This window comes from Chaetodon auriga, chromosome 3, assembly GCF_051107435.1.
Source record: "Chaetodon auriga isolate fChaAug3 chromosome 3, fChaAug3.hap1, whole genome shotgun sequence".
In the NCBI taxonomy this organism is placed as follows: domain Eukaryota; kingdom Metazoa; phylum Chordata; class Actinopteri; order Chaetodontiformes; family Chaetodontidae; genus Chaetodon; species Chaetodon auriga.
Genome location: NC_135076.1, coordinates 25,742,204 through 25,758,142, shown reverse-complemented (window position 1 = coordinate 25,758,142; position 15,939 = coordinate 25,742,204). Strand labels below are relative to the sequence as shown.

The 15,939-nt window shown below is 45.6% G+C and overlaps 1 protein-coding gene across 2 annotated transcripts in view; it reads right to left on the bottom strand.

Moving 5' to 3' along the window:
* Positions 1-15,728, bottom strand: part of prdm5 (PR domain containing 5) — a 32,108-nt gene extending 16,380 nt beyond the window's left edge. Inside the window, exons 1-13 of one of the 2 annotated variants that reach the window (XM_076726800.1) lie at positions 15,476-15,728; positions 14,664-14,747; positions 13,959-14,081; positions 12,383-12,521; positions 12,037-12,214; positions 11,120-11,212; positions 10,901-11,022; positions 10,118-10,197; positions 7,585-7,669; positions 7,338-7,495; positions 6,809-6,902; positions 3,586-3,746; positions 736-829 (exon numbers count right to left, since the gene is read on the bottom strand). In XM_076726800.1, the coding sequence (XP_076582915.1) occupies positions 736-829; positions 3,586-3,746; positions 6,809-6,902; positions 7,338-7,495; positions 7,585-7,669; positions 10,118-10,197; positions 10,901-11,022; positions 11,120-11,212; positions 12,037-12,214; positions 12,383-12,521; positions 13,959-14,081; positions 14,664-14,747; positions 15,476-15,574 (1,510 nt within the window). In that variant the 5' untranslated portion in view covers positions 15,575-15,728. Of the gene's footprint in view, positions 1-735; positions 830-3,585; positions 3,747-6,808; positions 6,903-7,337; positions 7,496-7,584; positions 7,670-10,117; positions 10,198-10,900; positions 11,023-11,119; positions 11,213-12,036; positions 12,215-12,352; positions 12,522-13,958; positions 14,082-14,663; positions 14,748-15,475 lie in introns of both variants that reach the window. The other variant, XM_076726799.1, reaches the window with a different exon arrangement.
* Between the last annotated feature and the right edge of the window lie 211 nt (positions 15,729-15,939).

The following is a 15,939-nucleotide window of genomic DNA, read 5'->3' as shown; positions in this document are numbered from 1 at the left end:
ACACCGCTTCCTAAAAGGTGGAATGCAATCATTTACAAACAAACTGTGTTTCCAGACAACAGTTTTCTGAAATGTTCCTGAGCTCATGTAGTAACATCCTTTATCCAATCATGTGTTCACAAAGTGGTGAACCTCGCTCCATCCTCGCTCGTGAACGACTGAGCCTTCCCAGGATGCCCCTTTCATACCCAATCATGATGCTATCACCTGTTATCAATTAACCTGTTTACCTGTGGAATGATCCAAACAGGTGTTTTTGGAGCGTTCCACATCTTTGTTGTGTTGCTGCATCAAATTCAGAATAAGCAGATATTTACAAAAATCATTGAAGCTGATGAGCTCAAACATTAAATATATTGACTTTGTGCTGTTTTCAGATGAGTTTACGTTTCCACACAGACACACAAGAGAGAAGAAAAGGAGCTCCTCCATCACGAATACTGAAAAATTAAGAAAGCAATAATCTGATTTCTGACCTGCTGATTGCAACAGCGCACGTAAACACGTTCTCTGGTTAACCTGCTGTATGGAGTGAGTGTAAACAGAGCGATGTGGACAGCGTCTGAGTGAAGTGCAGCTGTTCAGCTCGTCCGACTGTCAGACGGGTATTTATGGGAAAATCAGTCTCTGATGTTTCCCTGAGAAACACCACGTCAAACAAAACATTCATCTCCCGCTGCAGCCGGTGACGCTAATGGCAGCTGATGGAGGGTCGACCTGCCGAGGACCACTGACCTGTGTGGCTGCGGATGTGGACCCTTAGCGTGCCGTTGCTGGCGAACTTTTGTCCGCAGTACGGGCAGATCTTCTCCTTCTCCCCCGTGTGAGTCTGCCGGAGGAATGATAAAACAGACATGTGGTCGATGTTAAGGAAAACATTTGTAACATTCATCCTCGCATCCGTCTTCCATTAGGAAGTCAAATGTGATTGGCTGTGGAAGCTGGAGTACATGTCAGAACATCGTCCCTATCAGAGGCCAATCAAACGTTATTACAAATAGAAACTTCTGCTGTTGCTAATTTGGTATTTTTTGTTTGATAAAAGCATGATTCCTCTTTAAATTCAGCCTTCAGAGCGTTTCATTTAGCTGCACGCTCTGATTCGGTCGACAAAATGCAGTTTTCTCTGATAGTGAAGCAGCCAGCTTTGGACTGAATGGAGGTGCACATGTTCGCATGACAGTGGATCCACTGAGCTGCCCTGAAGGCAGGATCAAAGAACACAGACGATGCAGATTTGCCAGGGTCCAGAGCCCAGGGGACTAAAGGCCAGGCTGCACGTATGCATTCATCTCCTCCTCCTCCTCCTCCTCCTCCTCCTCCTCCTCCTCCTCTCCCTTCACTTCCCAGCAGTCCACAGCGTCGAGCTCTGTGAGCTCATGAGGGCTGCACATGCAAACAGGGAAGAGGAGCATGTGGGAAAGGGTGTACCACCTCCTCCTCCTCCTACCTTTTCCTCCCCCCCCTTTCCCCCCTCGCTCCTCTCCCTGCTGAAAAGTGAATTCCTCCTCCCGGCCTGCTGTAAACTCCCGAGAATAATCGTGAGTATGAAAGGCTCAAACTCAGAGCGACAGATTCAACAGCAGTACAACAATACAGGAACACCTCCTCTGTGGGCCCCCATCCTTCCCTCCATCACCCCACTGTGTCCCTTCGACACCTCGGGTGTTTCGTTACAAAGGCAACACGCACACACACACTCGCACGCTCACCCACACACAACCACGCACAAACACATCCACATATATGAGCACATGCAGCCCAGATGGAGCAGTGTTGCATTATTTACTTACTTGTTTGTATAAGAGAGAAAACATGGCTGCTTTTCTACCTCCCTGAGCAAACAAGCACAGGGAGCGCCAGCGGTTTCACTTGAGAACTCAACAATCATGTGTGGAATTTATTGGGAGTTGCAGGTAATTATTCAACATCTTTAATATAAATGATCGGTATGTCTGAGCAACGGCTCGAAAACCAACCCTGTAATTTTCACTCATGCGGGAATTCTTCCAGAAGACTTTTGACAGAGGTGAGACTGTCTTGTGCAAACCGCAACACATACAACACATGCACATACATGCTGACACACACGCCCTCTCATATAACACGAATCCAGGACTGTAACACAAGAGCGCTCCGCTCTGCCAGGAGCGGACAGATTCACTGTTCGTTTGCATTCACGCAAACACACTGCTGCGAGAGCGGCTAAAGCTAAAGCTAACCCAGGGACACAAAGACGGATGTACCGTTCAGACGTTCTGTCCCGTCCGGAGTCGGACCAGGGAGGACGAGGACGATGGACGTCCACAGCAACTCATTCAGCGTCACCTTCAACTGTGGTTTCTTTTTCTTAAACATTCCTGGTTCTGGTGATTTAACTGTCTGACAGTCTCTCACAGGAGCTGAGTCAAGTCATTCAGGCTGGCTACATTTGGGGGGGGTTACCTGGTGATGAAAACCAGAGCTGAAACAATTAGCCGATTAATCGATAAGACAGAAAACAGTAGTTTCAGTCATTTTTCATTTGCTGCTTTTCTCTGTCATATATCATAGTGGATTTAATATATTTATGTTTTGATGAAAGACTGAACGATTAATTCCTTGATAAAAAAGAATATAAACAGCAGATTGATCTATAATAAAAACAATCATGAGCTGCAGCCCAGCTCAAAAGCGTCCTCCTCTAATGTGAATGATGCAAACCTGGATCAGATGTCTGGCTTTCATGAAGGTGACTTGTCTTCCTTCAGATTTCCATCACGTGTAAAAAACTGTCGGACTTTGACGCAAACGAAACATGGCTGTGACCACTATTTGCGATTATTTGGGGGCCAAAGTTTGCTCAGACAAACAGTTGGCAAATATCGAGGTGTGCGTTAAATAAGACCTCAACAACAGCTCGGTCAGAAGCGAGGTTACTCCGCGCATGTAAACACGGGCGGCGAGTTGTCGTCTCCTCAGCAACCTGGCTTTGATCAAGGCCAGAGCTCGCTCAGCCTCCGGACCCAGCGAGCAGCGAGACAGTTCGGCATGCCAGTCTTCAGCCCTACTGTTCTGAGACAACCTCCGAGACGTTTTCTTTTGCCGCGTGCCAAGAATCTGTTTGGTTTCAATCTTGATCCATAACCACACCGGACGTTGTCAGATTTAGGGCTCCTAATCTGCAGCGAGATCTGTTTGGGGCTTTGAAACCCTGCGGAGCTAATGGACTAACTGCCATTTCTAATCAACACAGGAATTGATTTCCAAGCCTTCATGGGCAACACCGGTCAAAACGCATGTCTCCGCCAGGTTTGACAGTCCAAGATATTAGCAGAGTTAGCTGCATCGCTCCCACGACACGAGGAGTCCGGCTGCCGTTTCTTCCCCTTTAAACTCAGTGTGATAGCAGAAGATTCATGATGGAAAATCTGATTTAAAACGGCTATTTAGTGGAATGCTTTCATTACTTTTACCTTCAACTCAAAATGTTCAAGCAAATACAACAAAAATGCAGCTTGAACTCAACTTGGGGACAAAGCGGCAGCAGACATGCAATCAGCGCCTGTGATTGAGGTTTGTCTGTTTCCAGCTCTTTTCATTCACCTTCTTGTGGCTCTTGAGGACTGAAGGAGTGACAAAGGCCTTCTCGCACAGGTCGCACTTGTACTTCTTGTGGCCGTCGTGCACCACCTGGATGTGCACGTTGAGCGTGTCCTTCCTCTTGAAGGTGGCGTCGCACTGGTCACACTTGAATGTCCTCTCACCTGCAGCAAGCACAGAGGAACACTTGTAAGAGCCATTTCCAGTTCTCTATTGTTGTGCCTCTAAACACACAGTCATCACGCACAGCAAGAGGGGAACCAATTTCACCGCGATTGTGTGGACAGAAAAATACAAAAAGGGGTGTTTCGTTGCAGCAGACAAGCCCAAACAATGGTCTTTAGAAAGGTCTGGGTCTGTTTTCTTTTACAGAAGTCGTCCTTTATTGTGGATCTGTGGCTGACATCGCAGCAGAAACAGTAAAACAAACTGCTCTGCCACATGTTTCATCTGAACGTCCAACGGCTCGGTAAGAAAGCATGCCTTATTTTATTAATCACTCCACTGAAAAGCACTAAAACGGCAGACAGGCGGTATCAGACGGTGCGCAGGGGCACAATCTCAGCTGTTCGGAGCGCAGCCCGATGTTTTCCTTCACGCCTCTGCTCTCTGCCTCCGTACAACAGCCTCTATTGTTGAAGAGTAGTTGTTTCCATTATATGGAGATCATTCAATTTCCACAGAGTAGTTTGGAGAGACAGTGTGTGTGCGTACGTGCGCGCGCGCGTGCGCGGCGGCAGCAAATGCTTACAAGCTTGTGCTCATTCTCCTATTACCAAGGCCGACGATGGCCAGCTCAATAAAATGGAACAGCGGAGGAAGCCGAGGCCCATTGTGTTTTTAATCAAATCGAAACGTTCACTTGATGATAATTAATGTCAACGACGCTCTCACATAAAGATTTCATTATTACTTGGAGCAGGGCTTCAGTCTGCTATTAAACCGCCTGCACAGACACGGACACGCAGTCATTCATACACACAGGATAGTTCTGGAGGTCTGAAGTCCACAGCTGAAGATCTGACCTCACATAAATGTGCTGTGCGTGTCCACATGGAGAGAAACGCACATACTGACAGATTCGCTCTTAAGCAACACGTACGGGGATTATTTGAGAATTATAGAGAAGAACCTGATTGAAAAATGTCATTAAAACCTGAAATAACCTTATTCCAACTTTTATCTGAGCTTCTAAAGTGAGTTTGTTTGAAATACTTTATGATCAGTCTTGGACAAGTTAATATTACATATTACTAGTTACTTTCATTTGAAAGTATTCAGTTACTTTACAGGATTTCTGTCCGGGCAGAGTCATGATTTACTGATTTTGCATTTCTTTTTGCTAAGTATCCGCAGAAGTATGACTAACATCATATTTGGCTGTAGATTACAGTCATATTATGGTTTGTAATAACAACCGGTCGCTGCTACAGACTCAGAATAAGCTGGTCTTTATGGCAGACCTATCTTACCTTATGATTGGTTTTGACAGGAATTTTGCTGACAAGCTTTATCAGACGCGCTCGAACATCCCGGGAGGGATCCTCTCTCAGTTTAATCTCTGCAGCTGTCTGCAGCGCCTGTGTGCGGACTCGCACCTCAGCTGAAACCTGAAGCGTTTATTTACACTTCCAGTCTATTTTCTCAACGACACGCGCTTAAACACAAGGTTCATGCCCAATAAAAAGACACTGAATACGTATATTTATCTACATTCTGCAACCTACACACGCCTCTTTTGCGCTGGGTTTGCTGGAGCTGCAGTGATGGCCCACATTTCCCATCATGCCGTGCTGGACTAACACTAGAGTTCGTACAATAGTGTTTGTGACGCGTGTGTTCAGGTCATGGAGGTTTAAGCTGGTGACTGTCATTTTTGTGCTGGTTTACACATGTAACCTGGTCCGTTTCTTACCCACAGCTGTATTTAAAGACAGCGCTGCAAAATCGTCACAAGAGTGAACGCTTAACAGCTGGTGCTAACACGATACATGACATGATAATTGCAGTAATATTACAGAAATGTTGTCAGTAATCCTTTGTATTACTGCAAAAAAAAGTAATATGTGGTAATATTTGTTACTTTAATGATGCGTTACCCAAACGCGGCTCACGATTCAAGGTCAGCAGCTGCTCTGACGGCTGAATGAGCGTCTGACTGTCGGTCTCAGTGCAGCATCACCTACAGTACGATGGCAGCGCTCATGTTCTCTTGCTGTTTCTGGTCTCCTAAATCAGCTGCTGACACTGTTATAATGTGTTTTCATCTGCTGATTTCTAACAGCAGGACTCAAAGCTCTGCAGTGCGAAAGATCTGGTGGCGTTTTTTGATTGAGCGGAACGAGTATGTACCAATTTATACCGAACATTATGCTAATGATCAAATGTCCCGCAGCTCCTCGGCTCCTCTGCAGTTTGTCGTGCGAGCAAACCTCACAGAAAACAGCACGAGAGTTTATTAAAATGTTCCTGCATGACTTTGGAAAAAAAATGATTTCACCTGAAAATGCTGCGACAGCTGTGCTTCATTTTCTCCCTCTCAGACCGTCGCTAGAGAGCGAACATGGTGCCCTCACATTAACTCAGACACACGTATTCACCAGCATGTCTATTCCCTCACCTACAGTGAAACCACACACTCGAGCCTCCCGCCCCACATACTGTCTAGAACCTGATACATAATACGAGCCCTGGTATTATATGGCCTGCCTCCTGAGACAGAGGCAGGAAATGCCTTGAGCTTTACAATCCCTTTGTTATCTGGCTCAACTGGAGGAGCAGCGCTGCATCCTGCCAAGGCTCGACTGCAGCTCTGGGGAGGACGTTTGTGTCGGGCCACAGCAGCCACGGACAACCTCGACACGCGAGCGTTGTCCAGCCAACACAGACTCTTCATTTACTGTCATAAATGACAAAGAAAAGCAGCAAATCCTCACATTTAAGAGGCTGAAATCAGCAAACGTTTGATGTTTTTGCATGAAAAATGACTGAAATGCCAAATGACTGTAATTGCAGCTGCAGCCTTACCTGCTCTGGTACGACCAGCAAAGTTTGGCTAATGCGAGCTCATGCTGGCAAACTTGAGCCAAACTTTGCTCTGTGATGTGTGTTACTGAATAACTCCTCACTTGTAGCCACAGTGGCTGCTGTTCATCTTAACATACATAATCCCACTTAAAACTGCCAATGAACGAACAGATGCTGACAGTCATACACTCAGACTTACTGTTGTGGATGAGCAGGTGACGCTGCAGAGAGAAGGGGGTGCGGAACAGAGCTTTGCACTCCTCACACTGGAAGGGTCTCTCCTCAGAGTGGGTCTGCAGAGAGGGCAGAGCAGCATCAGCATGTTTACAACGTGTCAGCAGAAGCTTCTTAAACTGACACGAGAGGATCAGGCCAAAGGCTCTGCGGCCGATTCGGTCTGTTGACTTGATGATGACGAGCAGCTCGAGGGGCTTTGAGTTCAAAGTGCTTCTGTTTTTTCTGCCTCCCCCACCCCACCGTGCCCAACCTATCTGTCTGAGTGACACCTCAATCCCAAAAGCAAACACGGAGGACCTCAGGGGTGGAGCAGGCCAGAGACCCCACAGATAAGAGGCCCCAACGAGACCCTGATTGATTACAGCCTGACTAATAACTCCAGCTTTGAAGTGATTCTGCCTTTCAGAGAAAATCTCCTCCAATCAGCTTGATGTAACGGTATGAAGCAAACAATGACCACAGAAGCACAGTGACCATCACCTGTGGATTACCTTCTTGTGGTTCTTGTAGACGTTGCGGTGAGCAAACTCCTTCCCACACAGCTTACATTTGTAGGGTTTGTCCTCGCTGTGGATGATCTTATGAGCTGTCACCTGGTCCAGACGCTTGAACGAGCGGCTGCAGATCTCGCAGGTGTACGGCCGCTTCTCTGATCATTGACAGATTGGGACAGGTGCGTTCAGGTAAACGGAGACGATGCGTGAAGGTAAAGGAGGGGCGTGATTAACGTTTTCTCACCCGAGTGTGTGATCATGTGGCGTTTCAGCTGGTTTGTGGAAATGAACTTCTTGTCACACGAGTGGCAGTCGAATATTTCATGCACCTGCAGCAGAAGAGTAAAAGAGGGAGCGTTTAACTTTTAGCTCTTGCTGATAATTTCTAAAAACTGAGCGTGTAAAAAGTTGAAGGATCACGACGGTCAACACAAATGAAATCTTGTCCGTTTTCATTAGACTGATGTCTGCAGACAGAAAAGCAATTAAAGTGATGAAAAGTTTCCATCCTTTTTCTGCTTCAGAGCATCGCTCCAATAATTGCACGTTGAATAGCTCCCCGGCGTACAGCTACAATAGCATATGCTAATGCAAAGCAGCTCCTCTTGTCACAGCTGCTATTGCAAAAGCTTGTTCAGCTAAATGATGATAATGGCAGTTTTAAGCTGCTTTGGAGCTAACGTGTCATTATGGAAAGTTTGATTGCTGCTCTGTTAGAATAATGCTTAATGCCTCAATGTCTTCGACTGAAGCTAAAAGAATACGCCACGTTTTTTATACACACACTTCTAATCACACTTCTTCTGAACATCTTTATTAGATGTGGCAGAAAAGGCAGAATTTGTCAGAATCTAATGTAATCCTGACCTAGATTTACAGGAACACATTCTGCCTTTCAGATCTGAGATTTTATAGCAGACAAAGGCTCAGACGACACGAGTGGAAATCATCTCCGCTGCCATGAGCCACATGCTGGAAGAACTGGCACATACACACATAAGGAGGCCACATAGGAAGATTACATACGCCTATTTTAAAATACCCTGGAGATCTGAAACTGGAGAGTACTGACTCATACGCAGGTGAAGTAGGTTAAATGATGCGCTGCAGAACTGTGTCACAACTTCCAGGTGACTTTAAACGTCGGACAGCTTGGAAGCGGCTCGGTGATGAATAAGGTGGCGGGATGGATTCGCGCCTGTTGATTAAGCTGGATGGTGGATGTCGAGACGAGAAAATGAAATTACCAGCAGGGATAATTAATGAAGAATATTAGTTAGTAAGTGACAACCAATAAGAGAATTTGCATAATAATCCAGGGGCCGATATCACTGAAGGTGCTGCGCTGACCTGAAGCAGGAAACAGCTCTCAGAAGTGATTAATCCATGAAGAAAAAACTGTTATTTATACATAATTATTATCATTTTTAATAAACAACTCATAGATAACTTCTAGGTATTCTTGTTTCAGTGCCAAGACAGTTTCAGATTGCTGGCGGCAGCAAAGAGTGACTTTAAATCTTGAACTTTTCCACACCAAACTCGTGCACTCTGGCTAATTATTTAATGCAGTTAAAATTGCATCTCTACATGGAAGACATATGAGCCGACTTTGTGCACAGCGGAGGAGCGTAACCTGAAAGAACGATCCACCCGTATGTAAACGCTTTCATGAGGTGAGCAGTGACCGAGACGAATCCATCTTTGTATGAAACATCTCAGACTGTATCTAAACAGGCCAGTTCAGATCTGCGATCCATCAGTCAGAGGGAGAATCCCGACGCCAAGGTTAAAACCTCATTGTCTGCCAACAGAGCCTCTTAAATTTCACAAGAGCTGTGGGATGAGCTAGTGAAAGAGAAACCACCCCTCAGCTCTTTGTCACCCAGAATAAATCTGTAACAACCTGATCATAAAGACATCCTCACGTGGAGAAAGAGCACAGTGAAGTCAGAGGCTCGGGGAGTGCAGGGGTTAGACTGGGTTACAGGCAGAGTGTGATGGATTCCACCGTGCAGCAGCAAGCAGCCAGAAAGAGACATCACTGTAAAACTGGATCATGCAAAACGGCGTAAGCTGAGTAAATCCTCTCACATCCGCTGCAAAGTATCTGCAGCTGCACGGTGGGCTTGTGCCGATCGGTGATCGGATTGTGTATCGACGACTGAAGGGATGATCGATGATTGGTTTTTCCTCTGCAGACATTAATGCAATTTAACTTAGTATCAGAGCTAAGACGTTACACAAGTAATCTGCAGAATCTGAGCTATGATGTGCATTTAGAGATGCTTGTGGTGGAGCAGCATGTCGCACGCTGAGCCCCTTAATCAGCACGACTGACGAGTTCATTTTAAATCCTTAATTACAAGCCATCTCCTTTCCACGGATCTGACACCCCACATCTCCGCTCTCCACACGCCTGCTCACCAAACTTTCCTCTGCACTCCATCACAGTAGTTGAAGTTATGTTGTTAAAGCTAGCTGTGTTTGAATAGAGGAGATTTTTTGTAACATTTAAATATATTAAATTAAATGTTTACACTCTTTTCTACGCGTTTATTCCCTTAACTTTTACTGTTTTTCTTGCAGAAAGCAAGATTACCTCGATTACCTAAAGCCTAAAGCCTGCAGATAGGCTAACATGTGGCATCAGGTTAAAACCCATAATAACCACAAATATTAAGAATAATACTCCCACCACCCTCTGGTGATCAGATCGCACACTGGCGATGTCGAGTAGCCGTGATTGGACGGTGCCCGGCCGCACAGAGCCTCACCTTTCTGTGTTCTTGCAGGTTGAGAGACGAGGAGCACTTTCTGTTGCATATGGTGCACGTGAGTTTCCGACGTGCGCTCCCTGAAAAAGAAAAGTTCAACAAGTTCAATACAATCACACGGAAACAGAAAAATACCACAAGTTTAACTGGACCCTGAACTCTCCTCATCACAGCCCCAAACATCCCACCATCCCACTACTGTGGGACCCTCCCCTTATCCCCCCTCTGAGTCACATGCCCCACATCTGACGAGTCTGATCCACATCCCGCCTCGCCCCCACACAAACACACACACACACACACACACACACAAACACACACACACACACACACACACACACACACACACACACACACCCCTTGTCCCGACCACAGTGGTAAAACATAGAGGCCCAGCTCTCCATCAGCCTCTGAAGATGAATGTCTTAATCTCGGGTTGATGCTTCATTCACGTGTAACGCTGCACAGATCCCCGCTGCCCTACATCCCATCATAAATAGCTATGGAAGTCCAATTATCTGAAGGAGTGAGCCGCCCCAGAACACACAGGTCAGCAATTACGTAGCGCAAGTAATTAGAGATGAGTCTCAACATTGCAGAGATTTTAACTGATCGAGGTCAAGTACTGTTACTGCAGTTCCTTCAGTGCTGAGGCTGCTCATGGACAATTAACTTCATTACATGAACTCCATTACGCTTTGAAAAAAGAAAAGTGCCATGCATGTGAATATGTGTGTGCTGGAGACAGAGACAGAGGACGTCACAGCAGAGACAGACGCCGACCTGTGTGAACGTTTCCTTTATGCTTCTTCAGGGCGTCCTTGCTCTTGAATCTTTTACCGCAGCTCTCTGCTTTACAGATGAACCTGGCATCTCCTTTACACGCCTCCTTATGCTGTTCAAAGCTGAAACACAGGAAATGGAAGAAGAAGAAAGAGCTGTGTCCATGTGCATGTTGAACTGAATACAGGTTATGAAGTCATTCTGGGCTCTGTGTATCACCTGGATTCGGAGCTGAATGTGTTGTGGCAGAGGGAGCACTGGTGAGCTTTAGAGTCACCTGATGGATCCAACGACTCAGAACAATGCAAAACACTGAGGAGGGATTCAAATAAACACAAATTAGGCACAGACCGATCATCAGGTTATCAGGTTTGACCTCAAATTTAAAATTTGTAAAACACAACATGCACTTAAATTGTTTAATTTAAATTGCAGGAATAGTTTTAGATTTTAGGAAATAAATGCATTTGATTTCTTGCCGAGAGTTAGACGAGAAGATCGATATCTCACATCTGTATGTTAAATATAAAGCTTCATCCAGTAGCTTAGCTTAGCATAAACACTGAAAACAGGGGGAAACAGCTAGCATGGCTGTAATGCTCGCTAGTCAAAATGTTATTTCTGTATCTGTTTAATTCGCACAAAGAACATAATGTAAAAATGACAGTTCATGGTTTCATGTGGGGTCATGTGGCGCGCCGTCTGGACAGAGCCAGGTTAGCTAATTCCCTGCTTTGTGCTAAGCAAGGCTAACTGGCTGCTGGCTCTAGTAATAATATTGACCAAAACAATGGATTTTTGCATAGTTCAGCAGCCTTAGTATCAACCTCCATTCACCTCTCAACAAGAAAGCCAATAAGAGCATTTCCAAAAATGTCGCACTGTGCCTTTTTTTTTTTTCATTTTATTTAGTTTTCTGTCGAACCAACGTCTTCATTCTGACTGAACTATTTTTGTACCAGAAGCAAAAACATGTATAACCTTAAAAACCTGAATTTTCTTACCGTAACATCTAATCTAAAACATAAACTTCTGCCAAATTGATTCAATGCTTTTTCATTACCTGCAGCTTCATTGTTAGAACAGTTAAATAAAACTAGAGTAGAAGCAGTTAAGTGATGGAGCAGAACACCCACTGGCGCTGCAGAGCCTGTTTGATGGGGAACTTCTTGCCACAGTTCCTGCATTTGAAGTCCTTCTCCTCTGTGCTGGGCCTCTGGTGCAGACTCTGGAGGTGGGCGGCCAGGATCTCCTCACTGGGAAAACTGCTCTCACACAGCAAGCAGGGGTGGTCCTCCTTCTTTATTACCAGTTCTGCAGAGATGAGGCGCACACGCAATGAGCAGGGAGGCGAACGTCCGGAGATTTCTGCCTGATTTTCTTTGAAATGTATTTAGAAATGAATCATCTATGTATAGGATTACAAACGAGGCAAATATAACTCCACTGTACCCATTTCAACAATATGTTTGGCATCTTTACTGTTTTCATCGTCATCTTTGATGACCTCCTCCTCTTCCTCCTCCTCCTCTTCCTCCATATCACTGTCCAGGTAGCCTATCAGCAGCTCTGTGTCTGTCTCGATGTCATCCACAGCCAGGTAGAAGATGTTCTCTCCATCCTGAGACAACAACACGGTTTTATTCCGGCGATGGCTCAACAGTAACGATGCCACGAGCGCTGGCAGAGCTGACAAATCTGAGAAGAATGTCGCTAAAGAGAAAAGCATTCCTGCTAAAATGCAGTTAGAACCATTTATGGTAACGAGCTCTGAGTAACTGTTGAGACTGGCTGACGGTTGAACTCATTACACCCAGACAACAGTCTGTTGGGCCTGATTGAGGCCACAGGTCACAAACTCAAACCCTTGAAAATGTTGTCATCAACTCTCTTGTCCTTAAAGGTCACGCTAATAAAATCAAACCGTCATTTTGTTTTAACTGTGGGATTGTAAATATACATAAATAACGATTAAGAAGAGGAAAGCTGCACAATAAATGTCACTGCTGATGGAACACAGAGCTTTAACACACATGGATGACCTTTAAACGACCAATCACGTTGGACGCTGGTGTATTAATGGCAGGAACTTGGCCCTTAGATCTGAAATGTTCGTCTCCTCTTCGTTCAACTTCTATTTTTCTTCCATCGGGAGAGAACAATCTTTTTTATCTTTGACACAAGAGTGCAAGAGGTGAAATTTCCCAGATCCAGTGCGCTAATCATGTGTTCACAAGAGCGCATTCGAATGCTTGAAGAGGTCGTACTTTGCAAATTCTTCGGATGTTATTGAATGCACGGGCCTTGCTACTACTGTTGGTGCATAATTTGTCAATATCATAACTTGAAAAAATGTTCTTGTTGCCTTTTGGAAATAATTAAGTGACAAAGAGAATCATTCCCAGAGGCTGCAATAACTCAACGACAACCACAAAAACATTCCCTCAGAGAAGCTGCTGCTGTGTTAAACCCTCCTGCAGGTCAGGACGTCTCACTTGCATAAAGTTTTACATCAGGATTAAGCTTATGGCTCCCAAACGCATCTCTCCTCACCCAATTTCAAATGCAATTTACAGCGATTTGTCATGCAATTGAAGTGATTAACATGCGATTTCCTCAAATCGATTTTTCACTTTTCACCTTTCACCTATTTTCAGAGAAAGCTCAGCTTGCAGCTTTGCAGATTTGTCACTTTCCCTGCTTCATCCATGTGCGTATCATCGCTCTGTAACATGTCTAATATGTAGGTCGCCTGTAAAACTACACTCCTGTGCTCATGTGGGATGTCTCAGAGTCCAAACACAATGACGCGCTGCCATTGTTGACCTGCACCGTCAACAAAAAAGAGGTTTTTCAGATGTGTCTGTGAAGGTTTTCCAACCTGAAAAGAGTCAGAGTTTAAATCTGAAAACATTTACCTAAAATCTCTCTTTAAGGTCTCTTTCCAGGCACATTTTTGTGAATCATTAGCCTGTCCCATCAGATGTGTATTGTCTGTAAAATGTATCGTCTTTCCAGGTAAGCCCGAGGGATTCGTGTCCACTGAGAGGAAATGTACCTGTATGGCCGCCAAGTTCTTCTGCTCCTGTGAAGGCGCCTGATGGACAAACCGCAGCCAGTTGGCATGGCGTGGGTTACTAGCATCCAGAATATACAGCACATCTCCTTTACTGCCACGGACCTGGAAAGAAAACAATAGCTGCATGAGCTGACTGAGGTGAACTGATTCCTCTCTTGGTGCTTTCATGGTCTGTCTGCTGTGCATCAAAGTGTGCTGGCCTTTCAAACGGACGCCTCATCGTGTGCGCAGGCCTCTGCCTCGCAATGTGGCAGCCGCAGATAATAACATCACAGCATTTATCTCAGTGGTTAGCATCAGCGGCCTCCCCACAGCGTGAGATGCGAGTGTGAATCAGCCAGTATGGTTAACGGATCTGCAGTGTAATTAAATGATCTCTTTATCACAGGCTAAACGTATTTGGACAGAGCTGCAAGCAGCTGTGCCTTTCTTCCACAGCTGTCCTGCGATAAAAGGATGCGTTTCGTGCTTAACTGCAGTACGAGCTGCAAAGAGATTTCCTGCACTCTGTTAATTACAACATTACATATTCAGTGCAGCTTTTACAAGTGTGAGGCCGGAGTTATCAAGCTGTATGTGCCTCCTACCTAAAAACTAAGTCACCTGTGGGCGACCTCTGCAAAGTCTTGCTTTAACCTCTGGACCTTTACATGTGTGAGAATATGAGCATGTGCGTGCATTCACCTCCCACATAAGCCTGGTGTCCGAGCTTTCATCCAGCTCGCTGGGCAGCTTTTTCTCACCTGCAAAAGGGCCAAACTTTTCTCCCTTTAAAACAAACACAAGGATCATTTGTCAAACACGATGCTGCTGTCAAATGGATGATATTAAAACATCACACACCCCAGTTGGGCTTTCCATAGTATGATTTCTTTTTTGCACTGTGGGTAAATGTTGGAAAGCTAGTGGGCATGCCTGCTGTGTAATGTGACATGTGAATGCATCCTTCAAGTGTTGGACATTTTTTTCCTTTTTCACCTTCCAGAAGTGCCAAAAATCCAGGGGGCGTGGTCAAAGTGTGCATTCATGTTCATCCCCAACATGTTTTCCTACAGCACCACGGACTCAAACATCCTCCTGAATGTGACCACATCCCCTCTGATCCATGGAGCCACCCCCCTCAGCACCTCCATACTCCTTCACATGCCTGTCAGCAGTGAGGAAATGTCCGCACTTCCACAAAATGAGCCAAAAAGCTGCGAGCGTTAAGCCGAATGTAACGTTCACGAACAGTCGGAGCCGTGTTGGTGCGCGCCGACGCCTTCTCCGCCGACATGAACTCATGTCGTGAACGAAAGAAACAACTGGATTCACTGTAGCTACGTGGCACTTCACGTCAGAGCAGCCCTGGGCTGAGACTGAGCCTCTGACACACTACGAGGAATAAAGGCGCACAGAAAAACCAACCACAAGGCTCAGAAATGCCTAAAAAGCGACATTAAACGCCTCCCGCCTCTTAACTCGGATACAAAGTTGCCCATTCAGAAACTACAAACCTTTTTCACCCGCCTCGCCGTGTACAGACCGATTCCATCCTGGACCTTTGACGATTTCAGAGAAAATCTGTCTGGCACGTACATGCCCAACATTGTCATTTCTCGGAAACGTTTCCTTCAGTGACAATCGGTGGGCTATCAGATAAGCCAGCGGAAGTGAGCAGGCATTGTCAGTGTGAATTGGGAGCAGATAGTTTGTCCGTGAAGCGCTCCAGGTTGAACTTCTGCTGCTCCTGCTGCAGGAAGGCAAAGCGGCGTCCTGATTGGTCCGAAGTTTGTAACCGGAGGCTACCTTTGCTGTCGCGCCTGTGTTTCATTCAGGCTGCTGTCTGCGAGGCTGCCAGCGAGGAAAGCAGCTCTGTCACACAGCAGGAGAGTAATCAAGGACCTGAAAGTTGAAGTTTTACCCGCAGACTGAAAACATTAACGCTGCATCTTACTAAACTTGCATCTCACATACGTTT